The sequence below is a fragment of the Martes martes genome (assembly GCF_963455335.1).
Source record: "Martes martes genome assembly, chromosome: 6".
In the NCBI taxonomy this organism is placed as follows: Eukaryota; Metazoa; Chordata; class Mammalia; order Carnivora; family Mustelidae; genus Martes; species Martes martes.
Genome location: NC_137893.1, coordinates 88311207 through 88339162, shown reverse-complemented (window position 1 = coordinate 88339162; position 27956 = coordinate 88311207). Strand labels below are relative to the sequence as shown.

The 27956-nt window shown below is 53.7% G+C and overlaps 3 protein-coding genes across 3 annotated transcripts; 1 reads left to right on the top strand and 2 right to left on the bottom strand.

The window, feature by feature from the left end:
• Positions 1-806: 806 nt before the first annotated feature.
• Positions 807-10230, top strand: GUCA1B (guanylate cyclase activator 1B; the record flags this gene model as incomplete). The annotated part of the gene is made up of 4 exons (XM_080806549.1): positions 807-1013; positions 7609-7758; positions 9301-9421; positions 10103-10230. The coding sequence occupies 4 exons, from the start codon at positions 807-809 to the stop codon at positions 10228-10230; spliced, it is 606 nt and encodes a 201-aa protein (XP_080662675.1).
• Positions 10231-12912: 2682 nt separating this feature from the next.
• On the bottom strand, positions 12913-18957 carry LOC308345194 (guanylyl cyclase-activating protein 1; the record flags this gene model as incomplete). The annotated part of the gene is made up of 4 exons (XM_080807145.1): positions 12913-13082; positions 13347-13440; positions 13794-13943; positions 18757-18957. The coding sequence occupies 4 exons, from the start codon at positions 18955-18957 to the stop codon at positions 12913-12915; spliced, it is 615 nt and encodes a 204-aa protein (XP_080663271.1).
• A 6066-nt stretch (positions 18958-25023) lies between these two features.
• On the bottom strand, positions 25024-26456 carry CIMIP3 (ciliary microtubule inner protein 3; the record flags this gene model as incomplete). The annotated part of the gene is made up of 2 exons (XM_080805912.1): positions 25024-25353; positions 26394-26456. 2 exons carry the CDS (start codon positions 26454-26456, stop codon positions 25024-25026), a joined length of 393 nt encoding a protein of 130 aa, XP_080662038.1.
• Positions 26457-27956: the final 1500 nt, after the last annotated feature.

Below are 27956 nucleotides of genomic sequence, written 5' to 3'. Positions count from 1 at the left end.
TTTAATATTACATTAAAATAAGCACAAATATATAATTGATTTGAAAACAAATTTGCAGGACATTTAATATAAAAACAAGAAGAGCCTTAAAGATATTTTAAGCCATGCTCCCAGATCCTTCTCATGTACTCACACTTAGGAAAGAAAGTAGGAGAGACTCTTTCTCTAGGTTTTGGGTGAAGGGTGTTAGAAGGAAGCATTTGTCCTTTAAATTAGAAAATGGAAAATTTCCCAGACTCACGGGTGTGGCTTGCTGGGACTGAGCCTGGGGACCTTCACGTCACAGATTCTGCTGCTTCTCACTGGGCTGTGGGGAAGAGTGAGCCCCAGATCGCCAGTAGGTTCTGTTTTGTGGGCTTGGAGTTGGTCTTGCTCCCTCTCTGGCCTTCAGAGTCCCCTGTGTCTCCAAGCTGGGCCTCTCTGGAGCCGCGTGGTGCCCAACTAAAGGAACAGGGAGCGTGTGTGAGGTGGGGGGTGTCGGTTTCCTGCCTGTCTCCCCCCTTCAGAATCTGGCTGAGTTGCATGATTGACAAGATGGAAAGGAGGGGTGAGGCTGGGGGAGCTTAGCTGACTGGAGGTCAGACCTTCCAGAGGAATCTTCTAATGATCTTAGGGTGCTGAGCGGGCTTGGTCCCACCCCCCTGCCACCTGCCCTACACTGCCCATCGTGTTCAGTAGCCAGGAGATGAGGAAGAGGCTGGCTGAGCAGAGGAGAGGCAGGAAGGGGACCCTCTCCTAAGGCATCGATCAGCAGCAGCCCAGGAGGCGGCACAGAGCCTGGCTCCCTGACATCCCCCCAGGCCAAGATGGGGCAGCAGTTCAGCTGGGAGGAGGCGGAGGCAGCCGGTGAGATGGACGTGGCCCAGCTTCAGGAGTGGTACAAGAAGTTCGTGGTGGAGTGCCCCAGCGGCTCTCTCTTCATGCACGAGTTTAAGTGCTTCTTCAAGGTCACAGGCAATGAGGAAGCCACTGAGTTTGTAGAGGGCATGTTCCGAGCCTTCGACAAGAATGGGGTAAGGAGACACTGAAGGGAGGACGGCGGACGGCCTGCCTGGCTCATGTCCCTTTGAGCCGAAGGAGCACCCCTGTGGGAGGGAGCGCCCCATCCCCAGCCGTCCCGCTCTTCTTCTCTCCAATCCCTGCTCACCTGTTCTCTCTCTCTCTTTCCCCCACGCTCTTCTCACTTCCCATCGTCTGTCCCTTCCCATCTTTCCTTCCCTCCTCTCTGTCTCGCCTTCTCACCCTCTGCCTCTCTACTCTTCCTGACTCCCCCTCTCCTCCTGCTGAGAGCTGAAGGTAGGCTGGGCAGAAGGGCACAAAGGTCAGCCTGCAATCTGAGTGTTTTTGACCAAGGCTGTAGAGCCTAAGGGCTTGGTTTTTCACACTCACCAGAGCCCCTGTCACTCTAAAGTTAAGGAGCTCAAGAGCTGTCCCAAAGGGCTGAGCTAGCTTGGTATAGACGGTGCGCTCCCCCTCGTTGGGGTCATTGGAGTTGAGACCAGTCAGGTCTTTCCACCCAGTGTGCTGAAGGGACCGCCTGTGCTGATGGGGCGACTGGACGGATGATGCAAAAGTCCCTTACAAGTCTCCAAGTTAGGGAAGAGTCCATGAAATCATCCAACCACAGGATTTCTGTAAGCCCCCCGGTGGCACCTGCAGCTGAGAAGATGCTCTGTTTTGTAAGTGTGCCCCTGGAGAGTGAACTTAGAAATGGAAACCCCTTCATTATTGAAGCTCGTCCATCCGTTGCCTCCGTAATCCTTCAGATCGTTAGACTTGCCTCAAGTACTATTTCCACCCCCCAAATTGAGGGGCGGCTGTTGGGCCTAGATAACCGATCTGGAGAAAGCCTCTGTACCCCGCTCTTCCATGCATGGAGAGCTTCACTCTCTAGGCTGAGTCGCTGGGAATGCCCTTCAGGGCTGACGTTGGCCTGGGGACCAGTCAGCACCTGTCAGGGGCATGGGAGGGTGGGGTCAGCGTCCTCAGGGCAACAGAAACTTCCTTGGAGATGAACCTTATGAACTCCCTCACAGAGTTTCACACTTCTCCAAGCTCCCCCGTCCAAGTCCGCCACAGCCCACTTCATCATCCAAATTAAATGACAACACAACCAGGACAAAAGGAAGTGAACCGGTTTGGCCAAGATCATAGACCGAAGGGTCCTGACTCCCAGTCAATGTGCCTGCTCAGAAGGCAGTTTGTTTTTGGTTTTGTTGTTTTGTGTTTTGTGTTTTGTTGTTGTGTTTTGAGAAAGAGAAAATGATTTTTAACAAAACAGGTCATACGTGACAAGACTTACTATCATAAATATATTAGTCTTCCCCATCTCCACCTAAAAATTCAGTTCAACAACAGCTCAAGATCGAAAAGCAATTGTCAAGTTCATGGGCGTAACATAGCTGCACCCCTTATAGCTGCCTCATCTCCTTACAAATTAGCACATAATAGGCATCGGTTGCTTTTTTCCTTTCATTATAACTTTTTAAAAAGATTTTATTGATTTATCTGAGACAGAGAGAGAAACAGCACAAACAGGAGAGAGGAAGAGGGAGAGGCAGAAGTAGACTCCCGCTGAGCAGGGTGTCTGCTGTAGGGCTCCATCCCAGGACTCCGAGATGACGACCTGAGCCGAAGGCAGATGCTTAACCGACTGAGCCACCCAGGCGCCCCTATAACTTTTATTTTGATAGGATTTCCAATTTGTACCAAGTTGGAAGAACAGTGTAAGTGACTCCCATGCACAGTTTACCCAGTTGTTTACATTTTGCCTCATTTGCTGTGTGTGTGTGTGTCCCTCTCTTTTAGAGAGAGTTGGAGACGTCATACCCTTTTACCACTAGGTATTTCAGTGTGTTTTTCCTAAGAACAAGGACGTTCCCTTAAATTACCTAATACAAAGATCAAACTTAGGAGATTCAAGGGCACTTGGGGGGTGCACTCAGTTAAGCATCCAACTCTTGGTCTCTGCTCAGGTCATGATCTCAGGGTCGTGAGATGGAGCCCTGCGTTAGGCTCTATGCTGCGCATGCAGTCTGCTTCAGTTTCTCTCCCTCTCCCTCTGCTCATGCTCTCTCTCTCTCTCAGATAATTAAATAAATCTTTTTTTTTAATCAGGAAATTCCACATTGACCCAATTCCATGACCTAATCCATATTCAAGTTTCGTCAAATTGACATGTGATGTGTTCTTTATAGCTTCCTTGCTTGCTTTCCTTTCTTTCCTTCTTTCTTTTTTTGGTTTGATCACACATTGCATTCACTTGTCCTGTCTTTTTAGCCTCTAATTCAGAATCTTTAAGATTTTATTTATTTGCCAGAGAGAGAGAGTACACACAAGCAGGCAGAGAGGCAGGCAGAGGCATCGAGAGAAGCAGGCTCCCTGCCGAGCAAGGAACCCCATGCGGGACTCAATCCCAGGACCCTGGGATCATGACCGGAGCCGAAGGCAGCCGCTTAACCAACTGAGCCACCCAGGCGTCCCTAATTCAGAATCTTTAATCTCAGCTTTTCTTTGTTTTATTTGACCCTGACATTTTTGAAGATCGCAGGCTGATTAATTTTGTAGAACGTCTCACACTTTGGGTTTGTTCAGTGTAGCTTTGTGATTAGTTTCAGGTTTTCTGTTTCTGGCACAGATGCCCAGAGGTGATATCACATCCTTGTCATATGTCAGGGGCCTATGATGTTGGTCTGTCCCATTGCCGAGTGGTTAACTTCCATCATTTGGTTACATGGTGTCTGCCAATTTCCTCCACTGTAAAGTTACCATTTTTCCTCTGTAATTAACAAGCATCTTACAGGAAGATACTTGGAGACTATGTGAATATCCTGTGGCTCCCCCAGATTTTCATCTCCTAAGTTTGGCATCCATCCATAATTTTCTTTCTTTTTTTTTTTTTTTAAGATTTTATTTATTTATTTGACAGAGAGAGGGCACAAGCAGGGGGAGCGGCAGGTAGAAGAAGCAGACTTCCCGCCCAGCAGGGAGCCCCTATGTGATGCTCAATCCCAGGACCCTGGGATCAGGACCCAAGCCAAAGGCAGACATTTTAGCTGACTGAGCCACCCAGGCACCCCCATCGATAATTTTCTAATGCTACCATCCCTTCTTTGTTTATCAATTGGACTTCTACTACTAAGGAAGAGCTTTCCTAGACGTTTGTTAAGTTCCTCTGACAGGGATGGAGCCCCTCCTTCTTTTCTTTTCCCACTTAGTTTCGGTCTCCAAACCCACACCCATCTCCACTCCCCACGTCGGCACAATTCTTACATTAGTGAGTCTCATTTCTGGGCAATTGGTCTGAACTCTCCGAGGCAAATAAGATCGAGAGGTCATAGATCTAGCTCACAGGTCAATTCCGGGAGGGATAGAAATGGGGGTCTGGAGGAGGCGAGGAGGTTGGAGCGCCTGTCTCTGCCACTCCTCTCCCTGTAACACTCTTCTCTCCAGCGGTTGCCCTGTGATGCACTGGGATGGAAGAAAAGGGCGGGTGAAATCAAATGTCGTTCGGGATCCTTACATAACCTGAGGTAGGGTCAGGGCTGGTGCGCAAATGCTGCCAAATCAGGGAGAAATGGGGCAGCTAATCCCACAGAGCACATCACACGCCTGTCACTTCTGCTCCTGCTCTTGAGTCGACAGAAGCATTTATTCCCATCATCTTCCCGTTGCCCCTGTGGGTAATTGAAGCTGACGAGGGCTGGGCACACAGGATGAGATTAGTCCTCGCTGGGAGCTTCCCAGGACTCGTCCTGGGGCTGAAGCAACATTACAGGTGAGGTCACCCTGCAGGAAGGACCGTTCTATGGTGTGCCTCGCAGGACGCAAGGGCTCGTTGTGGAAACCATAGCATGCTGAGTTTAGGATGCTCTGAGAACAGAATGTTCTAGACAAAGAATGTGGGAGAATCTATAGGTCTGGAGAGTAAGGATTTGTCAGTGGTTTTTTGTTGGTTTGTTTTTCTCTCTGTGGTGCTAGATATGAGGCTCATTTATCAGTCTGTAATAGACCTTATAGTCTATTAGACTATAAGGGACTATTGGACTCTAGAGAGGAGAAGGAAAGTTCTCCAACTTGAACTAGAGAAGACATGTAGCTTGAAAGGCTCTGCCACTTCCTAGGTGGGTTTTCCTTGGGCAACTTATTTAACCTCTGAGCCTCAGCTTCCTCATCCATAAAGTAGGTATAACAAACCCGAGGGGGACAGCGTATGTGACGTAGATGGTTCCTACCTGCCATTTTACATACATTTTTTCTACTCTTATTAAAAAAGAAACATAAGATTGATGTTCAGTAAGCTTAATACACAATTACTAATGAAAATAGCCTTTGAAAGAACAACTCACCAATCCTCGCATTGTACACCTTAAACTCACACAACATTCTCTAAAAGGCTATATTTGCAATTATATTTCAATAAAGCTTGGGGAGGGTGTATGGAAACAAGCCAGATAACCTTCGGTGAGTGAGGAGAACTGCGAGGGGCGGTTCGTGCTCAGCAACAGCAGAGAAGGAAGCGTTGATGCACTCAGCAGCTTGGGTGGTTCTCCAGGGCATCGTGCTGAGTGAAAGCGGCCAGTCTTGAAGCTCCACACTGTGACCCCATGTGTATACCATTCTCCAAGTGGAGACACTGTAGTGCTGGGGACCAGCTCAGAGGCCACTGAGGGTTACAGTTGGAAGAAGGATGTGACTAGTAACACAAGACAATGTACTTGGGTTAGTTACACCTGTCTACACGTATGACAAAATCTCAAATGGCAGACTTACACACAAGGTGCATTAAAGACTAGTGAAAAATGAGACAAAAACAACGATTGCTAAGAATCCACCCTAAAAAAAAAAAAAAAAAAAAGAATCCACCCTAAAAAAGTTACCAGCTATCTAAGAAAGCATACCTATACACAAAGATGTTCGTTGCATAATGTAAAATATTAAAACCATGTTCAGCAAGAGGGACTGCAGAGTACCCCTCAAAAAAAATAAAATGATTTCAAATAATTTTAAAGACATGGGACATTTTAAAACGAAAATCCAGGAGATAAAACCATAGCTCCAGTCTGACCTCAGTTAGAGAAATACATGGTGGGAGGTAGGGGACCAGAAATCATCCCATAAAAGGTGTTGAGTAAGACACTTGGGGTGTTGAGGTGGGCTTGTTTCGTTTCCTTCTTGGTTTGTCAGTAAGCTCTTTTCTAGTTGCCTCATATTCTGTCGTGTTCTGTGGCTCACACCTTGCTCACCCAAGCGCCTCTTGATCTGGGGGTAGGGCTCCCAAGCAGCAGGGCCCAGTGGAACAGGGGTGCTCTGGGCCAGTGATGTCATTTCCAAAGCCCTGTGCCTGACAGCCGCTCCTGGGAGAGTGATGACTCGGGTTCTGGCTCTGGCTTTGGAGAGCTGAGGTCTCCGCCCTCAGAAGCAGGAGCTCCTGGAAGTGGGAGCACCTTGTAAAGCTCAGCCCGACCAGCCCCCTGCAGACACCACCAGCAGCAGCCTCTCACCTCCAACACAATCGGCCTAGAAGAACAAGAAACAAGTGCTCCCTGCCTCGTTTGCTGCTTTTAGAATCATTGTCACCACATTCTTTTTTTTTTTTTAAGATTTTATTTATTCTATTTGACAGATAGAGATCACAAGTAGACAGAGAGGCAGGCAGAGAGAGAGAGGAGGAAGCAGGCTCCCTGCCGGGCAGAGAGCCGGATGCGGGGCTCGATCCCAGGATCCTGGGATCATGACCTGAGCCGAAGGCAGAGGCTTTAAACCACTGAGCCACCCAGGCGCCCCTGTCACCACATTCTTGATAGGAGTTTCGGTGACCTGGGCAGAGTCACCACAGAGGCGGACCACGTGCCCCCCTTCCCTCTGGGCGGTTAGTCCCTGAGTCCTGTCTCCCCTTGCCCCTTCCTGGGTGGGGGTGGAGGAGGCCTGTCCTGCAGGAAGGGTAACGCCCATCTGAGCCTAGACTACAGAGGAGCTGGAGCCAAGGCCCGTCTGCCTTCCCTCGGGCTCAGAGTGAATGAAAGGACAAAGGACATTTTTAGTGTGAGCGTGGCTTTCTAATCTTCCAGAACTGCCTTAGGCCCAAATTGAAATTAAGTCAGTCATGTATTTGTGGACTCCTATATATTCATAAGACCTGACTGCACAGAAGTTGCGCTGTGCGAAGCACAAAGGAGAGACAAAGGCCATGGAAGCCCCTCGTTTCTCCAGGAGCATATGATACAGCTAGAAAATGAGACACACGCACGCAACAGCTAAGTGACCCCCAGAGTGAGACCTGAACTGCGCGGAACTGAGTAGAGGGGCCCTGAATGCTAGAAGAGGGAGTTGAGAGAGACCACTGTGCTGAAGTGGTCGGAGAAGGAAGGCTCCCTAGAGGAGGCAACCCTTGAGCTGGGCCTGGCGGGGTGGGTAGTATGGGGAGATGCCTAATCGGGCAAGGATGCTGGGCTGGAGAACACCCATGAGCGAAGCTGTAGAGGCCAGGAGGATGGCTGGAGGCCAAGCCCCAAGTGTGTGGGAATGGACCAGCCAGAATCGGGCCACCTCTGCGCTCCGGGGAAGGCGGGACAAGCCTCACAGCTCGCGCTCCCACTCCCACCGCAGGACAATACCATCGACTTCCTGGAGTATGTGGCAGCCCTGAACCTCGTGCTGAGGGGCACCCTGGAGCACAAGCTCAAGTGGACCTTCAAGATCTATGACAAGGACTGCAACGGCCGCATTGACCGCCGGGAGCTGCTCGACATTGTGGAGGTGAGAGGGGCCCCTGCGGCTGGGGGGCGGGGGGCTGGGGGCGGGGAGTGGCACTGGAATCAGTCAGAGGGTGCTTTCCCATCTCAGAGTTAGGCTAGAAATCAATTACAAAAAGATACCTAAAAATTCCCCATCTGTTTGGAAATAAGGCAACACACTCCCAGATAGTCCAGAAATCAGAGAAATTCTATCACACCTAGGCACACCAAGTGTTTTGAATGGGTTGATAATGCACACGTAACAACAAAACTGGGAAATGTCGCCGACACTAGGCTGGCAGAGGCTTTTTAGCCCTAAAATGTATACGCCAGAAAATGAGAGGCTGGAGATCAATGATCTTAGACGTCATCTCAGGAAATGAGAAAAGAAACAGAGGCTCATGGGTGGCTCAGTTGGTTAAGCGTTTGCCTTGGGCGCAGGTCATGATCCCTGGCCCACAACCAGCTCCCTGCTCAGTGGGGAGTCTGACTCTCCCTCTCCCTCTGTCCCTCCCCCTGCTCATTCTCTTTCTCACTGATAAATGAATAAATAAAATCTTAAAAAAAAAAGAAAAGAAATGAGAAAAAAGAAGAGTAAATTAAACCCAGAGAGTAGAAGGAGGGAAATAATAAAGAGCAGAAATGAATGGAATAGGAAACAAGCGCACAGAGAAGAAAAGTCTACAAAACCAAAGGCTGGCGCTTTGCACGACGAAGCAAGAATGAGCAAGGAGGAAACCGTCCCTAGTACAGCTCCGACTGACACTGGACCCGATCAGCCTGTTCCTCCCCAGAACTGTACTCCCAAGTGGGGCTTGTCCACCCAGGTCAGAGACAAAGGAGTCCCCTCGGGGTAGTTTTGTGGTTTGCCCAAGTTCATCCCTCCCAGGAGGTGCCCAGGCTGACTGTAGCTCCGAGGCTCCCAGACCCTGTCTGTGGGACCCACCGTGTCCCAGGTGCCACACTGTGCTGTGAGGCCCTGGGACAGACAAGACAGTCCTCTGTCGGCAGAGCGCCCCATTGGGGAACTGAGGAAAACCCTCACGTGTCTCTGTGTCTTCACCACTTCCCTTCACCAGTGGTGCCTCACAGGGAGGGGACACAGGGCAAAGGAGAGATCTGTTTTTTCCTCCAGTCCAAACCCCAGTATCTCCCATCATCCTGTGTTACACACATGCCCATAAGTACACTCCATGCTCTTCTCCTCTCCGGCTCTCCCTGTGTGTCAAGTGGAGTTGAGACCACCACAGAGCAGGGTACCTCCCTCACTGAAGGGTTTGGGGTTCACTCAGACGCTCACAGGGGAAAAGCCACTGGCATCAGGCTGAGGGAGCTTGTGAGGCCTGACACGCAGTTGGAACTAGGCCCTAGGCCGGATCAGTTTTTATTAGGGTCTGGGTCCTGTGGGCCTAAGATGCACCGGCTTGGGGGGTGGGGAGGGTGGGCAGTGCTGGGGACGCAGGGCTGAGGGCCTGGGGTCCTGGCAGCGGGAGGGAGGGAGCACGCAAGCTCTCAGGGTGGGCGGGGTAGTGGGGGAGGCCCACAGCCTGGTTTTCTCCTGCAGGCGATTTACAAGCTGAAGAAAGCCTGCAGGGTGGAGATGGAGTGTGAGCGGCCCGGACAACTGCTCACCCCCGAGGAGGTGGTGGACAGAATCTTCCTTCTGTTGGATGAGAACGGAGACGGTAATGGGGGGCAGAGGTGGGGGGCGGCCCACTCCACAGCACCGCCAGGCCCTCCACCTCCCAGCCACGGTTTCCTCATCCGTGAGCCGTGGGCAGAGAGGAGGACATGACGTAACAGGGGTGTCACTGGCTTGTGAGGTTGGAAAAAGGGATGGACGCTCCCACCGGAGCCGCTGATGGAAGCCAGGCAGAGCACCGTGAAAGAGTAGGAGCTCGGGAGTCAGGCAAACCATTTCCCCACTCGGCCTGGACTCAGTTTCCTCATCTGGAAAATGGGGAGAATAGTAATTCCGAGGAATCAATGAGGGGAGGTATTTGAGAGAAAGGCGTGGGGTAGGCCCCCATTCAGGCTACTGAGGCCCTCTGCCCTGTGGCTTGACACCCAGGGCTGACTGGGAACACACCCAGAAGAGCCCTCAGGAGCATTTCGAAGGGGCCAAAGTAAACACAAATTCATTTGCAAAGCCAGTCCCTTTAAGGAACCCTTGAAGCTTCCGGGAGACTCTGGGAGAAGGGAGAATTGACAGGCCCCTAGGTGTGGGCCCCAGACTGCAGGCTCATTTGTGTAAGAGCTGTAGCTTGTCGGAAGAGGCTGCCCCCTGCGAGCAGAGGCCTCTCCTCTTGCCCCCAGCCCCACTTCCTCACGCTCCCACACCACCATCTCCCCTACCCCTCGCTCAGGCCAGCTGTCTCTGAATGAGTTCATGGAAGGTGCCCGCCGGGACAAGTGGGTGATGAAGATGCTGCAGATGGACGTGAACCCCGGTGGCTGGATCTCTCAGCAGAGGCGGAAAAGTGCCATGTTCTGAGGAGTCGGGGGTCCTGGGAGCCCAGTGTGTGTCCACAGGCCCCTCCAGGACTCCAGGCTCGCCAGGTTTCCCAAAGAGCGAGAGGGTCCCTGGCTCAGCCTGCTTGCGCCCACTCTTATCTGGCCCCCCCTATGAAAGGGACTGGGCTGCGGCAGGTGGCTAGGGGCTCTTGGCCCAAAGTGGCTGAGAGGACACAGTCCGAGGGCAGGATTTACCCGGGTGGTGAGGGGAACCGGCTTCCTCTCTCCTTTCAGCTGCTTCTGGGGAAAGTATGCTTCGACTGGGTGTGAGGCGTCCACAATTTCCTACCTTGTTCCTACCTGGAAGCAGGGGAATACTGAGGGATGGGGGTCCCCTAGACTGCCCCCACAGTGGGAAGCCGGGGGCTGGAAGGTGTCGCATCTGAAGTAAAAATAGGACTTGGGCCGTGAGTCCCGGATCCTGAGGAGTTCATGGGGAGGTCTCTCGCCTCCCCCTCCTGACTTGTCTTCACCAGGGGTGTCCGCAGGGGGAAATTGCAGCCAGTAAGGCGCTGGTCTCCCTGCCCTCTGTCCTCAGAGGGATCGGCTGTGCTTGAAGGAGCTGTTTCAGCTCTGCCCCGGTGCGGCTCCTCCAGCCACACCCCCACACAACCCTCCTCTCCCTCTCCCCGCCCCTCAACCCATACCTGCCTCTCCCATTGACCCAAGATGGCCATTTCTCTCTCCCTAACCTCAATTATCGTCTCTGCGCACTGAGCAAGTTGGACAAACCAGGCAGTTTTTTTAATTATTTTTTTTTTTAGATGTGAAGTTATTTTGTCATACAACTCTATGTGTAGCCCCAGTGTACAAACTAGATTTAAATAAAGGGAGTCATTCTGGTTGAACGGGGGGTGGGGGGCAGTGAGGAACTCAGAGCAGGACCTCCTTTGAGGAGATGTGTTTTTATGTTGATGGATGAAAAATAAAACTCACCTACTGAACTGCAGTTTCCTAGGCACGATACTCATATAAAGTTTCCTTTAGGGGCGCCTGAGTGGCTCAGTTGTTAAGCCTCTGCCTTCCGCTCAGGTCATGATCCTGCCACGCTTGGGGCTCTCTGCTCGGCAGGGAGCCTGCTTCCCCAGCCCTCTGCCTGCCTCTCTGCCTACTTGTGATCTCTGTCTGACTTTTGATCTCTGCCTGTGAAATAAATAAATAAAACCTTAAAAAAAAAAAAAAAAGAATAGTAGGGGTGCCTGGGTAGCTCAGTGGGTCCGCTCAGGTCATGATCTCAGGGTTCTGGGATCGAGCCCCACATTGGGCTCTCTGCTCAGCAGGGAGCCTGCTTCCCCCTCTCTCTCTGCCTGCCTCTCTGCCTACTTGTGATCTCTGTCTCTCTGTCAAATAAATAATTTTTTTTTAATCTTAAAAAAAAAAAAAAGAATAGTAATTCAGGTGGACACAGATCCACCCAAACTGACGGGGGCGGTGGTGTGGGCCTGACGCTGGGGAAATGTCCTAATTCTGTTCAGATACCCTCCCACCTCCCACCTTCAGGATTTCCCAAGAGGCAGCCACCAAGAGAAGGCGCGGAAATGTCAACTCCCTTTTCTTCCAGGCTGCCCCCGGCATTGATCTCCACCTTCCCGCCAGGTCTGTGCTCAGGTTCTGGCTGATATACAAGCCTGAGGTGGTCCCAGTGATTACTGGTAGGACCCTCTCTTCCCCAACCCCCTCCCTGCGGCGAGAGGGTGCCTCTCAGCAAGCTGGAGCTTCATTCCTCTTGCCCCTTGTTTTCTCTCTCCTACCCCTGGATTTTCATTCACTCCTTGTCCTTCCCCCACACCCAGCAGAAGCGAAGACTCAAAGCCCAGAAGGAGCATCTTTGCAAAAATGAGGCCAGCTGCTCCAGCCTGTGTCTCTCCCCAGGTTCTTGGAGAGGTATTCCCAAAGCCGGGGCGTGCAAAAAACGGGAATGGGGCCCACCTGTAACTAACTGCCTGCCCCACTTCCCAACTGGTGTCAGGTATCACTGCAGCAAGAGGGATTTAAGTTAGACCCGAGAAGGATGGTCAGGACACTTGCCATAGGCAGTGAGTCACAGAGCTGCGGGGTGGGCCAGTGCAGGAAGTCAGGGTGCTGTGCAGTCACTTCTGAACAAAGACAGAGTTCCTCTGGGTAAATGAGGACTTTCTGTAGTATCCTAGCTTCTCTTCCTGTATTTTATTATAATAATGCTTAGCCTGTTAGTTCCTTAGGGATCCTCTTCTTGGCGTGTCCAACATCTAGCGTTCCTACAAAGGAGGTGTGTGATAAACGCTTGTGGAAGGGAGGAACAAATCAACACACCACACAAGTAGGCTCGGGGTGCTGGGGTGCAGGTCGGGTGTGTGATTGCAGCACCCGATCTGTAGGATTCCATCAGGGTCCCTGAAAGCCCAGCTCCGAAATAGGGGGACTGGAGCATCTCAGTGGGGAAAAGCTGGGGGAGGTCCCTGAGGGTCCCCCAGCAGGGGCAGTCACCACCAGCTGAATCATGCACAGGGTTCAGGAACCATCCTTCCGGACTCCCACCCCTGCCCTTCTGGCCCACCCATCCCATACCCCAAAGAAGCGAGCTGAGCCTTTGAGTTCAGCAGAACACATCTAGTATTACAGTGACAACCTTAGGCACCAACACACGACCCCTCCCCAGTACAGAATCAGCCCAGCGGTGGGCTCAGCCGGCTGCCTCAGTCTCCCCACCACCTGCCCCCTCCCCACCCTCTTCCTCCTCGCGGTTCTGGAGCCTGCGCACGATGCGGGTGAGGTCCAGGCTCCGTGTCAACGTGTCCAGGAGCATCTGGTCCTTCTGGACGCCCTCGATGAACTCCTCCAGGGACAGTTCCCCTGGGGTACAGAGAAAGGGAGTCAGGAGGAGGAGGGTGCTCCCCTCTTCCTGGTAGCATGGAGGGGGGCAGAGCCAATGCTAGGGGAAGCGAGGCTGTGAGGGGGGCGGCTAAAGGAGCCAGAGCCCAAAGTCTGGTCCAGTGGTCCCTAAAATCCAACTCTTGTGCCTGGGGCAGGGGCAGATGGAGGATGTGGCCAGCAGAGGCCCCGCCCCTCTCCCACGCCCCCCACCCCCCAGGGCGGTCCCCATCCCAGACTCCTCACCATCCCCGTTGACATCAATCTTGGAGAACACTGTATTGGTGAACTCTTCGGCACTCATGGTGGAGTCGCTGCAGGGGTTAATGGCTCGGATGGCCTGGGGAGAAGAAGTGAGAGGACCCATCCTAGCTCAGCCTCAGTGGTGTCAGACAACAGACTGGGCACTAGAGGCAGCACTGGGGTTTAAGAGCTTGTCTCCGTGCAGATGGAAAAATAGAGGCCCAGAGGGTGGACGGCCTACGGCCCAGGTCACGCTACCCATCCCACCCCCACTCCTCCCCCCACCCCCAGCCCTGCGCCAGATGCTCAGTCCCAACCCTGCCCCCTTCTGAGACTGCAGTTCCTCCTGCTGAAGACCCATCGCGCCTGCTGGCCCACAGGCTGGCTGTCGGCTCCAGTGGGCCCGGCTGCTGCCCCCGCCCCGGCCCGGCCCTCTGCACCTGGAGTTACCCGGATGATGGTGAGCAGCTCATCGCGGTCGATGCATCCGTTGCCATCGACGTCGTAGAGCTTGAAGTACCAGCGCAGCTTCTGTTCCACCTTTCCCTTGAGGACCAGGCTGAGCGCAGCCACGTACTCCATGAAGTCGATGTAGCCATCCTGGGCGAGAGGCACAGCCCCTTGAGCCCGATCTCCAGTGGCCCCGGGACGGCCGAGCCCAGGTGGCTCCCTGTGCCCTTCCTGCTCCAGTCCTGCTGCTTCTGTCCCCGCCTCCAGGCAGCCTACCAGTCCTGCCCCAGAGGCAGCTCTGGTAAACCACCCCGCCCCCGCCCCCTCCCGCCCCCCACCTCCATGTAAACGGTGGTGCTCTCTCTTCACTGGCACTTTTGTGCCAGCGGTCACTGGCTGCTCCCCTGTGATTCTCCAACTGGAGCCCTTCCAGTTGCAAGAGATGTTGGTGAAGGAAGAGAAACAAACCGCCAGGGAAAGTTGTGGTCTTTGGAGCTGGGGAGAGGGCAGGTGGTAGATAGGGAGGACGGAGCACCCGTCTTATTCTTCCCTTTATTTTCCAAACTTTATTGAGCACCTACTACGCTCAGTGATAGAGGCTTCAGAACTCAGTAAGATATGAGCCCAGTCCTGATGGGAGTGCAGTACTGGGATGCAGGTTTGAATCTTGCCTTCACCCTCTCAAAGCTGTGGGATCTGGGACAAGCACTCAGTGTCTCTGGTCCTCCATTTCCTCATTCATAACAGTTCTAATAGTACCTACCTCTGTGGGATTGCGGTGGGAGTGGGTGAGTTTATATGTCTAAAGCTCTCAACACTGCCTGACGTACAATAAACACTGAGAAAATGGTAACCCTTATTGCATTTACTAGAATAGTTTCTATAAAGAGATCATTAGGGCACCAGGGTGGCTCAGTTGATAAAGCCCCCACCTTCGGCTTTATCAGTTGATAAAGCCCCCACCTTCGGCTGATCCCACCCAGCATTGTGGGATCAGGTCCCGCATCTGGCTCTCTGCTCAGCGGGGAGCCTGCTTCTCCCCCTCCCTCTGCCTGCAGCTCTGCCTATTTTCGCTCTCTCTTTGTCAAATAAATGAATTAAAAATCTTAAAAAAGAGAGAGAGAGATCAGTATGCCATTGTGATGAAATATAGTGACAGCACATCTGGACAGGACATTATGGAATTCCAGAACAAGATCACCCAGCTCTCCCAGGACAGAGGCCAGAGGAGAGGCTCAAGGAGGCTTCCTGGGAAAGGTGATGCCCTCTTGAGTCTGAGAGGGGTTGACCATGCGAGAAGGTGGCACAAGACATGCCTGGGGGATATTTCTCCGGGGTCCCCCAAATTTCACAGGCTGACCCACTGTCTGACCCTGCCAGCCCCACTGTGGGGGCAGGGAGGGTCAGGGAAGTGAGGAACATAGGCCTGCCTCTGCCCATCTCGCCCCCAAGTGAGGCTGGGAGAGGGAAGTCTGTGCTTTGCAGAAAGACTGAGCCCTCCTAAGGAGCACAGGCTCAGCATGTGAACTTGGAGTTCAGACCCTGTTCCTCCACTTACTTACAACCCTGGCTCTGGAACCGGGAAGTTACCCAGAGGCACGTTTGGGGTCGGAAGGAAGACCTCTAACAGGCAGATTTGCTGCTGGCAAACGGGCCAGCCTGGTGCAGTAATGAGCTCCCTGTCACTGAAAGCACGCAAGCAGAGGCTGGAGCACTGTCATTAAAGATGTGGCAGAGGCTGGGCAGGATGGCCTCTGAGGTCTGCCTCTGTGCCCCCCGCCCCAGGCCTCAGGTGAGGCCTCAACGAGCTGGAGCCCCACAGTGGGTGCTGAGATCATAGTGAACATTCGTGTGGTGCTTCCCTGTATTCACGGGCTGTCACATAAGCCTTAGCTCATTCCATCCTTGCCCAACCCATGCCGGGGGTTGTCCTCAGAACAGAGCAAGGCCTCCGTGCCACAACGCTCAGAGAATCGAGAAAAACGGCCAAGGAGGTCTCCCCTGGGTAAGAGGAAACGGAACAAAGACACTTTGGTTTTTCATTTTTCATCTCTCTCTACTGTAGGAAATGTTTACAGTGAGCTTTCACATAATTACAGTGAGTAATTTAAAATATTACTTTCATAGTTTTTTTTTTTAATGGCTAAAAAGGAGCAATGGAAAAGTATGGGCTCTTGTGCCAGAAAGAGCTAATTGACGTCTAAGGAGAGTGCGGCCTTGTACAAGTCACGGCCTCTCTGAGTCTCCGTTCCACAGCTGGACACTGGGAATCACAGGGCCTGCTTTTTAAGACCTCGGGTTGGGTGAAATTCCGTAATGATACCACAATGACACTAACTTCTTTCTAGTGCCTCTTGCTTAGTCTTTTATTTGCTTTTCTCCTTTAATCTCATGACCACCCCTAGGAAGGGGGATTTTGGTCCCCATTTTCAGAGGAAAGCTGTTGTGAGGAGGAATTAGACCCCACAACAAGTGAATGAGTGAGCCTTGGCTAGAAGCTGGGTGGCCTAAACCCCACCGGGCCTCAGAGGCAGGGGTGAAGATTTACATCGATTTGTGTGCACCTGTGTGAGTGCTGGGCACGGCCAAGCCCAGGCAAAACTTTGAAGCAAGCAAAGTAGGCGCTTATCCCCCCAGGGCACACTCCCCACGCATGCTTCTGCTCCCTTCAACCCTGCTGTTCCAGCACAGTCCACAGGATCTAGCTGCCTGTCAACTCAGGGGCGGGCTGGCCAACCTTTTCCGTAAAGGGCTAGATCACAAATATTTCAGTCTGGGTGATGTGTAAACAAGTGGGCGTGGTGTGTTCTACTAAAGCTTCATTTATAAAAATAGGCCCACGGGCTATTGTTTGCACAGCCCCATTGAACTTCCCGATCCATTATCCCATCTCTCGGCTGACCTGCTAGGCCGCTCTGTGACAATGGGTAGAATGCCCAAAGTGGGATTTACACCGTTGGTGTATGTGAGGTTCTTTAAATGTTACAAAGATACTCTTCATTTTAATAATTACGTGTTTAAGTTCATGCGTATTAGAGAACACAGAATTCGTCCAAAGAATTCATGATTTCTCAGATAACAAATACTCGTTAAGCCCCTACCCTCGTCCAGGCATCGTTCTAAGTGCTAGGGACACAGCACTGAACCAGACAGACAAAAATCTCTGTCCTCCTGGAGCTCACATTCCAGTGGGGGAGAGAGACAGCAAACATAGTGGCTAAGTGCTATTCAGCACGTCTTAGAAGATGAGACGTGCTGGGGGTGGTGGGGGGAGGTGGGACAGGAAATGCAAGGGTAGGGCTAGCCCCAGTTAAACAGGGTTTCAACCAGGAAATCAGGCAGGTGTCAGCGGGAAAGAGACTTCCAGGCAGAGACTTGTAGCGGGGGAAGGTGTGAGCCAAGCAGAATTTTGGAGGAAGAGGGTCGCAGGCATCAGAAAGCCCTAAAGTGAAGGTGTGCATGGTGTAATCAAGAAAGTCAGGTCTGGGACAGAGGGGCGATGCTTGCAAATACAGGGTTGGAGGGTTGTCCCTCACTGGTGTCATCCATGTGATTTTAGGGGGTCCTCCTGGAGATATGTCTTGATCCCAAGGGTTTCCTTAGCAGGTGAGAAGCTGAGATATTCCTGTGTGTTTGAGTAAAAGGCTTTGAGGCTCAACCATTACTTTCCTCCCTCCTGTTCAGGAATTACTCCTTGTGGAGCACTTGGGGGGCCCAGCAAGCTGAGGACATCCCTTCTGGGCTCATGCCATGGGCTGCAGCACTCTGCTCCCAGCAACCGCTCCAGGAAAGCCCGTGGGCTCCAGGATGCTGCCCTTGAGCTTGGGACTCAACACCCATAATCTGCTTTGGACCCTTGACCCTAAATATTAGTGAGTTTTAAATAGCCTCTGAGCCCTAGCTATCCTTAGAAGCCCTGCCCACAATAGTGTTTGAACCCTCTGGGCGGTGGGGGGCCGAGAAAGCTCTGGGCAGCGTGTCCCCAGCTTGAAGAGGACACGTGGGAGAGCTTCAGCACATCCTGGGTGGGGCCCAACGGGGCGGGGAGACCTGGGGTCCTTCTACCACGGCATCTTGACTGAATTGCTCCAAACCAATGAAAGATTTGCTCTGGAAACTAACAAGCATCTTAACTCATGCTCTCAACATCCGGGAAAGATCCAGGTACTAAGCTAAGGATGCTGTGGGAGAGGGGCTGGGTGCACGGTCACCCGGCTGATGAAAACCAAGGGTCTTAACTCACTGTGCCCAGCCCCCCTGGGTGACCCCCGCAGCTGACAGGAAGTCCTCATCCCGTGTTCCGCTGATGACTCAGGGACAATACCATTTGACCACCGTGCAGACCTTCAGACCCACTCGAGAGAAGGTGAGGTGAGGTCGCTGGGCACTTTGGAGATGGGAGTAGGATGGATGTCCCAGCGACCAGGCAGCCTGGCCTGTCCCCAGAGCATCAGGGACAGCTCAGGTAACATGGGTCTGCCTGTGCCAGGCCAGCAGGGGCCAGAGACTTATCACCCTGCTCTCTCCTCTCCGCTCCCCTTCCTCTTGGACCCTCTAAGGGCCTGGGCAAAAGCGCCAGGTATAGCCCCCAGCACTTAGTAAGTGCTCGATGACTGTCTTGTAGGTGTTCATACCCATTCTGGAGTACACCAAGACATGCATGTGGACGAGGCAGAGGAAGTCATTAGATTGGGTCTCCTGACACCCTAACCTGTGGACCCCTCTGTTCTTGCCTGGAAGGTGAGGGTGCAGATGGGGTCTGGTTCCTTTTTGAACCCCCAGTGCCTGACTCACAATAGGTGCTCAATGAACGTGAGATATGTTGACCCCCTAATGGAACCCCATATACACCAACAGGCCTGCCCCCTCCTCCGGCAGATGCCATGTTCCTGCCCCTGCACCCCCCCACCCCAGCACCGCACTGGCCCGGCCTCCAGTGCCCCCCACCCAGGCCTCCGCTCACTTTGTTGAAGTCAAAGGTCTCAAACATCTGCTCCACATACTGGCTGGCTGATGGGCTCAGGTTCTTGAGACCGAAGAACTGGCGGAACTCGTAGAGGGTGAGCTGGCCGGAGGGGCACTCGGTCATGAACTTCTTGTACCACTGGTGGCACTCGGTGCTGCTCAGCTCCTCCACGGACTTCCCATCCATCACATTGCCCATCTCCCAGGCCTGCGGGGGGCCTGCGCCCCAGGTGGCTGGATCCTGTTCCCCGCAGCCCCTGCAACAGGGCAGCTGGGCTCTCTATCCCAGGGCCCTCCTCGCTCAGAGGCCGGAGGCCTCCCGAGCTAAGCAAAGAGGGTCTGATGAATCAGCGCAGGAAAATGTCGGGAGGAGGTGAGCAGAGGGACAAAGGTAATGGGGGTTGTGCAGTCTCATGACCAAATCCAGAAGATGCCTGAGAACCGGCCTTAAGTCCCCACTAAACCCTCACAGCCAATGGGGTAGAAAAGAGGAGTGAAAAATAGAACAGAGCTTAGGGAAGCAGAGGCCCAGGATTACGGCCTTGAGCTGATAGGTGAGAGGATGTTCTTACCCATTTTGCAATCTCCTTATCCCTTCTTACCAGGACGGAATGGGTGGCCAACCAGTAGCTGTTCTGATCCCATTACCTCCATTCTCCTCTCCTTTTTTTTTTTTTTAATTATTTATTTATTCATTTGACACAGAGAGAGAGATCACAAGTAGGCAGAGAGGCAGGCAGAGAGAGAGAGGAGGAAGCAGGCTCCCCACTGAGCGGAGAGCCCGAAGCGGGGCTCGATCCCAGGACCTTGGGATCACGACCTGAGCCGAAGGCAGAGGCTTTAACCCACTGAGCCACCCAGGTGCCCCATTCTCCTCTCCTGCTTTGAGTGGGTTCTCAATGTTTTTGGTTCCTGCCCTCAGATGTGGAATTGAGGTACATGTGAGATAGAGCTGGTTCCTTTTCCATAGCTGGGCCAACTGTGGGCTCCTGACAGGACTGTTATATACAATTATCCAGGCTGTGCACTGCACTTGGGCAGCACAACTAAGGGCTTCTGGTCACACTATGGATAGTTAATATACGAGAACACTGGAGCGATGCAGAGTTTGTGGGTTTCCAAGATGAGTCCTGAGCAGCCAGGAGGAGCCTCCTGTGTAAGTGCACACAGCCTTGTATACACACACACACACACACACACACTCACTGGTCCTCTTCTGACCACACTCTTACATTCCCAGAGACTCATCCCCGGAGGCCTGAATTTAACCCTCCATTTGATCCACACTTGATACCATCCCCTCCCAGGGCATGGGGATGGGGACCATTGAGTGTGTGCCTAGTGGCCTGAGGGATGTGTGATCCCAGGGTCCTGGGATTGAGCCCTGTATCGGGCTCCCTGCCCATCGGGGAGCCTGCTTCTCCCTCTCCCACTCCTCCTGCTTGTGTTCCCTCTCTCCTTGTGCCTCTCTCTGTCAAATAAAATATTTTTTAAAAATAAATAATAAAAATTATCCGTATTTTTAAGTAGTTTATAACAAACTCATATTACTCATAAGAAGAGACGAGAGCTGTTTTAGAAAAAGGAACCGAATAGGACTGCTTTGCCTCTCCTCTGCCCAAAGTGATGAATAAAGGGCGCCCTAGGCCGGGGCTGGTCGGGGGACACTCCTCCAGTGAACTCCGGGGGCCCAGGCTGGCATCCTTGTCCTTGGTGTCCTCTCAGCTTCGGGGTTTGGGGTGAAGGGCTCAGGGATGAGGGGACAAGTCATCTTTCCACCGCTCCCTATTCACATCGTCCCTCCACCTTTCCTGTGTGAGCACAAACACACCCTCCTCTGTGAATCTCCGCAGAATTCGTTTTTCTTGCCTCAGCCCACTGTTTGCTTACGTGTTATGTTAGCTTTCTACGCTGCTTCAACATTACCGGAGTCAGTGGCTGCTAACTCTACACATTATCCCACGGTTGCTGCGGGCCAGGAGTCTGGGCATAGTTTCCCTGGGTCCTCTGTCCCATGCCTCAAAGGGCTGGGATCAAGGTGTCATCTAGGCTGTGTCTGCGTCTGGAGGCTTGACTGGGGAAGAATCCACTTCCCCCTCATTCATGTGCTTGGGAGAATTCATTTCCTGGCTCTCGGACTGAGGGCTCCGGCTTCATGCTAGATATTGTCTGGAGGCCACTCTTGGGTCCTAGAGGCTGCCTGCGATTTCTAGAAGCTGTCCAAAGTTCCTTGTTCCATGGGCTCCCCAATGTGGCTCCTTATTACATAAAGCAGCAAGGACAATCTCTCTCCAATCTGCTACAGAGGAAGCTTACGTCGTGTACCTACCCAAGGTGATGCCATCCCATTACCTTTGGCACGTTCTGTGGGTGAGCTGCGAGTCACGGGTCTCCCCACCGCCAAAGCAGGAGGACTGTGGCAAGGCAGAAAGAGCAGGAGATGGAAGTCACGGGGGTCACCTTTACATCTATAACAGTGTCCACACTTCTACAACATATATAATGTTCATTTATTTCTTGAATTATAAGCAGCTGTGTATTGTCAGCCTGTCCTCAGGAACTCGGGGCAGAGGCCACTGTGCTCTTCATCTCTTGCTCCTGCTCCGGACCTAGTACCTGAATTCTACATGGTCGTGTTGCTGGTTGTCCTGTTGACCCCCTCCCCACTCATTCTCCAGCTTTCTCTGTGTGCTCAGAGCTCCCAGAGGCTGACCCCTGCAGACTCACTCACTCGGGCTCCCCTGCCCTCTGGCTCCCGGCGGTTCATGCCTGGGAAGCCTGGGAAGGAGACTGGCTGGTAGTAGGAGACGGGTGGTTTGGCTGGTTTCTCTATCTTCAACCACAGCTCCTAGAACATTCTCCCTGGGCTCCTGTGGTAAAGCCACCTCCCTTTGCCACTCAGGCTTGGAAGCAAGATGGGCTGCCCTCTGTGGCCACTCTCTGGGCATGTCACCTGTCCCTCAGCGATGCCCCCTTCTCTGCAAACACTCCCCTCCTTAAACACTCCGACTCAGAAACTCAGAAAGTTACCTTTCTAAGGGTAACGCCTGATTGTCAGGGGCCTGAGCACAGTAAAATGATGTGAGTGAATGCACGCGTGCTTGATTAAAGGAAGAATTCAAGAAGGCTGGAGCAGGATGGAGCCTCCATCCAGCATCTCCTGTGTTCAGGGCTTACAATGGCCCTGTGGGGTGGGATTATTTCCATGTGACCCAAGAGGAACTGGGGACAGAAAAATCATTCTGAGGTTCACAGAAATTCCAAGTGGTGGCACCAGAATTTCCCCTCACTATCATGCTCTTAGCCCAAGCTTTTAAATCTCTGAGGAAGGCCCTGGGGTGGGGGTGGGAGGGCGGACGTGGAGGAGCCCTCCAGCCCTGACTCCAGCAGCTTCCCCGTGGCCCGTCTGCAGGGACAATTCTAGTGACAGGGGTCTCAGGACATTTGGGTGTGGGGCCCCCATCACTTTTCTCGGACCCCGGGTGGGAATGATATCCTCCGGCTTCCCCAGCCCAGAGCCCAGCTTCTCCCCTTTCTGTGGCTTCTCTCAGTCCCGCTCTCCATTCTTCACCCAGACACGGATGCCAGGTCAGGAGGGCTGGGGTCCACACTAAGGCCTCCAGGAAGAGGTGAACGCACAGAGAGGTATGGAGGGGCCAAGTGCACACCCGCTGTGGTGGGCACGTCAGACAGAGGCCTGGGGGCTTCCCTAGGCTGCTTCGTGACTTCAGAAATCCCTCCTGGGACGGATGCCAAGAGCCGCGTGAGAAGACCCACTTGGCTGAGCCATTCCGGGGAGAAGGAGCTCGTGGGGCAGGTGTGCGGAGGCAGAAGCCGGGCTGGGAAGAGATGGGAGGGGCGGCTGTCCCAGGCCTAACCATCCCCCTCCACGGCTGCCCTGCCGCCACTCTCCACCCCCACAGAAAGATCAGAGCTCTAAGCACTGGGTCTTTGCCTTCTGGACTGATCCCGCCCACACCCACGTGGGACCTGGGTCAGCTTCTTTAGAAAGTCCCTTGGAAGGCTGCTCTACCAAGGTGAACCTCAAGGGGGAGACCATTCTCCAGGGGAGAGGCAAAGGCATTAGTCCGTTGGGGAAGGGAAAATGCTGGGCCCCCACCACATCCCCACCTCAGCCCACCCGGTTCTCAGGTTTTGGGGGTGCAGAGACGGTTCTCAGACATTTCTGCAGCCTAAGGACCCAGCCTTCGGGTGTCCAGCAAGGGTCTGTTGGATGATGGAGTGGATGTTTGACTTTTCTTTACACCTAGGCTGAACACTTGAATGTATCTCCATTCCAACAAAAAAGGCAATAATGGTTTTATCTTCTTTTTTTTTTAAGATTTTATTTATTTATTTGACAGAGAGAGAGGTCACAAGTAGGCAGAGGCAGGCAGAGACAGAGAGGAGAAGCAGGCTCCCTGCTGAGCAGAGGGCCCGATGTGGGGCTCGATCCCAGGACCCTGAGATCATGACCTGAGCCGAAGGCAGAGGCTTAATCCACTGAGCCACCCAGGCACCCCAGCAATAATGGTTTTAAACCTACCAACCCACAGAGACAAAGAGAAAGAAGACAGCAGGTGAGAGGTTCTAGTAAAATTCTGGACAACAGAAGGCAGATGGACAAGGGGTAACTGTCTCAGGGCAGAAAGTAGAAACTTAAACACTTTGACAGGGCAGGCGGATGGTCCGGACGCGGTGCCTGTGCCTGCCTCAGAAGCCTGCGGGCTCAGGCGTGGGTGCAGAAAGTGCCCTGGAAGCTGGGGTGTAGGACAGGGCAGGGGCAGGAAAAGGGGGCCAGGTGGAAAGGCCCCCAGACGGCGCTGCAAGGCAGCAGGACGGACATCTCTGGGCCTCCTTCCCCCACCCCCGGCTGTCGCTTATTCTGGGGCTCTGGACTGAGCAGCTGGAGAAGAGTGAAAGGTCGCTCTAGAAACTGGAAGTTAAGGGAGAATCCGCACACGAAGAGATCCCCAGCTCCTTCTCAACTCCGACACTGACAATCGGGCAGGAACGACCTGGTCCAGAGGCCAAAGGGCCCGCTTCCAGCCAAGGATCGCCAGGCACTGGAGGAAAGCCTCTGGCTTTTGAGAGAGAGCCTACTGCAGACAAACAGAAAACCCTGGACTCGGTCCTGTGAGGTACCTTTAGGGGGGCTCCTTCTTCCCTTCCTACCCTCTTCTTTTCAGAGAAAGGCATCCAGGGAGGCCTGGCCAATGCCTTGGCAGCGTGTCTGGGTCTCCAGAATCCTGTCCCTCCATCCCACACCAGCCCCACACTCTTCTGCTGCAGAAGGATGCTCCGCTGGGTACACCAGCCCCCCACCCCCCAGAATGAGCGGTGACCCCTAGGAGGAAGTCTGCTGGGCTCACCCAGTGACGTGCTGGCCGACACTTTACAACCAGCTCTCTGGAAAGGAGAAACCCCAATTTGCAGGTGTTTGCTGGTTGCAGTCACCAACACGAAGTCACCAGCTGTGGACCCGGGAGGAGAGGCCCGCAGTCCACCCCCTCAGGCCCATCTGAGCTGATTCCAGAACACCGCTGGGTCCCGGAGCGGCCAGGGCCGCCCTGAGGACTGCACGGGGTCAAGTGCCCTCTGCCTTCATCGCTCTTCCTCAGGAAACATGGCCTGTGAGCCTGACTAACCTCAGGGTCAGCTCTTCCGGACCAGAGGGGAAACAAGATGGGAAATCCATCCGCCCAGCAACGAACTGCAGAAGGGCTGGTTTGGTCTAAGACTCAGGCTGCAGAGGAGACCTCCCCAGAGACTTGGTTTTGCCCTGCATGGCTTCCCCATTTTCCGGTGGCTTCTCCAATCCGAGCTCACAGTCAGTTGACTTTTCTCTTTGTTGACTCTGTAGGGGTTGCCCAGCTTCGACTATGGGGAGGGTGTGGCCAGCCCCAGCTTTGACCAGGACTCAGGCTCTGGAGGGGTGTGGAGGCCACTCTTGAGGAGAGGGGGCTGAGAATCAAGTCCTTCCAAGTCTTCAGGCACCTCTGGACTTGACCTGTTGTACAACAACCCTATATCCTCAGTTTACCCACCCGCAGCCACTCATTCAGATGCCGGGGAAAGAAAGGACCAACTTTAATTGCTGCCAAGAACAGGGACCTCCCTTTGTCATCCTTGACACTCGGCATGGCGCAGCTGTCCTAGCCCAGGCTCAGTCCACTCCTCCTGGAACAGGCAGCCCGTCCCCCCTGCCTGGGACCCAGGATTGCCCAGGGAAAGGCGCAGACAGGGGCTGCTGCCTGGCGGGGGCCTAGGAGCGCCACAAGGCCAGGTTGGCAGGAGGCACGTCAAAGGGCTTGCGGGTGTGGTCGGTGTCCCTTCGGTACAGGTAGCCACAGGTAGGCTTCTGCAAGGTGTAGAAGGGGTTCAGGGAGTTGGAGTACTGGGAGGTGTAGAAGTTGAACCGGAGCTTGTCCAGGTTCTGTCCCCTCGGATCTACCACCACTGGCACGTAAGCCGCCGCCAGCGTCTGCTCGCGGTCCTGCTTCCATGACCGGGAGAGGGGAGGGCGTGGAGACTTCACCTTTTTGCCCGATGGTGTCTTTGGCTCCTGGCTGGGTACAGAGGGTTTCTTTGAGTCCTGGGGGGGAGGGAGGAGAGAAGGGGAGACCTGAGGCATCAGACACTGGGGCTTCCACTGCTATGGCCAAGGGTGGGATGAGAGGCAAGGTGCCACCAGTCAGAAGCTTCTAGAGCCAGCCCAGAGACAGCTCTGCTGGCCATGGAGCCAGACAGCTCCAGGTAAGGGGGTGGCCTTCCGGGCCCCCTGACCTGCCCCCGGCTTGTGCAGACCCCAGCCTGCTTCTCAGAGGCCTCTCCCAGCTCAGAGGCCAGAAGCCAAGATGACCCCTCACCCCTCTCCCCCACGGAAGCCCGCCAGGATTCCATCCTCCTGCAGGGTTACTCTGGCTTCCCACTAAGCCCTCCCCACGGCCCATCTCGGGCCTCTCAGCCTGGGCTTCACACTCACACCAAATGAATCTTTCTATATCAATGGCCAACTTGTGTAGCTCTCCTCCTCAAAGCATCTTTTGCTCTGTACTGCCTAGAACAGAAGTCCAAGGCCCCCAGCCCTGAAGGCAAGGACATTAAGGACGGGGTTCCCATCACCTGTGCTCTTGCCAGACCTCCTGCCCATCACCCCTGGTGGCATCTGGTCCTTTGAAGGCTCTGGACATTTGCTCGGGCATTTCCCCCAGCCCAGCATGCCCCCAGCCCCCCATCCGTCAGGGAGATTCTCTTTCCCTTCCAGCTGTGAGCTCCTTAAGGGCAGTGCTCCCTCACCCTTACCCTTGACATAACAGCCTCCCAGATCCTCTTCCTTGTTTCACTCCAGAACAAGGCATTTAGTGAGCACTCAATAAATGTTGGTCCAATTGAACTGGGTTCTAGCGAGGGGCAGTCCCCATTCCAACCAGTCCACCCGTTCTATTTTAGAACGCCTCTCATTGTTACGAGGTGTCAATGTGGCTCTCCATAATCACCACTCTTGGTGGACGGGGCATGGAGGTCTACTACTCCAGGAGGCCCCCAGGGCCATGCCCATCACATCTAGTGCCATTTATCTACTCCTCCGTTGCCACTCTCGTGACTGCCCCATGACCCAAGTGTTCGGTTCACCTCTGACCCCACACTCTCTCCCGGGTACTGGATGTCCGATGTATTGGGGACCTTCACAGACATGACAGCACAACCCAGAGGACGAGATGCCTATGTGTCAGGCTGGCTCTGTCCCGCTCCTCCAGGACACAGCGGCGAGGGGAACCCACTTCCATTCTGCCCAGCCTACAGCCCTCCAGCCCCCGGGGCCCTGGGAGGGAACCCCCAGCTACAGAGCACTGACATCTTCCAGAGGAAATCCCTGTACTGGAGAGATGATGTACGCTCTTTTGCATTTAATTTACAAATTGTCCAACTCACATCTGCCCAGGGCTTTCCTCCCAAGCAGGCTTTGGTGCTAAAAGTCCCTACCCAGGAATGTGTGTGTTGTCAGCTTTGCCTTTCAAAATCCTTCCTCTCCTTCCAGGCCAGCAGCTCTCTTGACACACCTCCTCCAGGAAGCCTCTGGCCCTGCAGCTCCTGCCCCTGATCTCATCCTCCTCTGTGCCTTCAGGTCCTCCTCTTGGGGTGTGGTCATTTGCTTGGCTGGGACAGGGAGGAGGCCAGTGCACGTTTTAAGGAGGAGCTAATTCTGAGTCTGTCTGCAAGGTCCCTGAATGCTTTGGGACCTCTCGCTGCCCTGGCTGCTGTGCTGGCCTCATCTCAACCCCATATCCCAGTCCTTCCAGGCTCCTGCCAGTGTTCCAATGGCTCGTGAACCGCTCGCTATGTTCAGGACCACATCCTAGTCGCCTTTGTGTCGCTGGGGCTTATCCCAGGGCTGGCACACGGCTGAGCTGGAGAGAGGAGTGACCAAGTATTCAGCAGCCTTCCCACACTTTTCTGGACTCAGCAGCGGGGGTGGGGGGAGCATGTTACAAGCAGAGGGGCAACACCGGAAACGGGCTCTGACGCCAGTAATCAACAATCACTCTTCCCCACCTGCTGCGAGCACAGCATCGAACCCTTTATGTGGATTATCTCTTCTAATCCTCCCATTACCCTTTAAGGAAGATATTGTTACTGAGTCCTATTTATAGTTGAGCAAACTGTAGGAAGGAGCGTCATTGTCCATCTAGGAGCAGGGGGCCAGTGACTGAACCCAGGCCCGCCTGACCCTGCGGTCCACACGCTATGCCCCACCATGCCTACTATGTCTGCTGCACGGGGAGGGATGTGGGGGTCTACCCACGTTCCGTCAAGGGCAGCAGGGGAGCCGTTGAGGGCAAGGGCAGCCAGACCTCCCCAGTGGGCAGGAAGGCGGCAGGGCTGTGAATGCCAGCTTTTGGCATTACCCTCGCTTAGCACAGCTGAGGATGTAGCCTTATTTGCCTCACGCAGTCACTCATTCAAAATGACTCCTTTTATAGGCCAGACTCCAAGTGTGCAAATAACACAAATGGAAACACACTCATGAAGCCCTGTAGTGCGGGGCTTCCTGCCCTCAGCACCACGGACCCTGGGCACTGAGAATTCTTTGTTGTGGGGCAGTGCTGGACACGCAGGAAGTTCAGCGTAGGAAGTATGCTTCTGAGGATGTGGGGTTCCGGTCCCCTTGACAGGGGGACTGACAGCCCTTGAAGG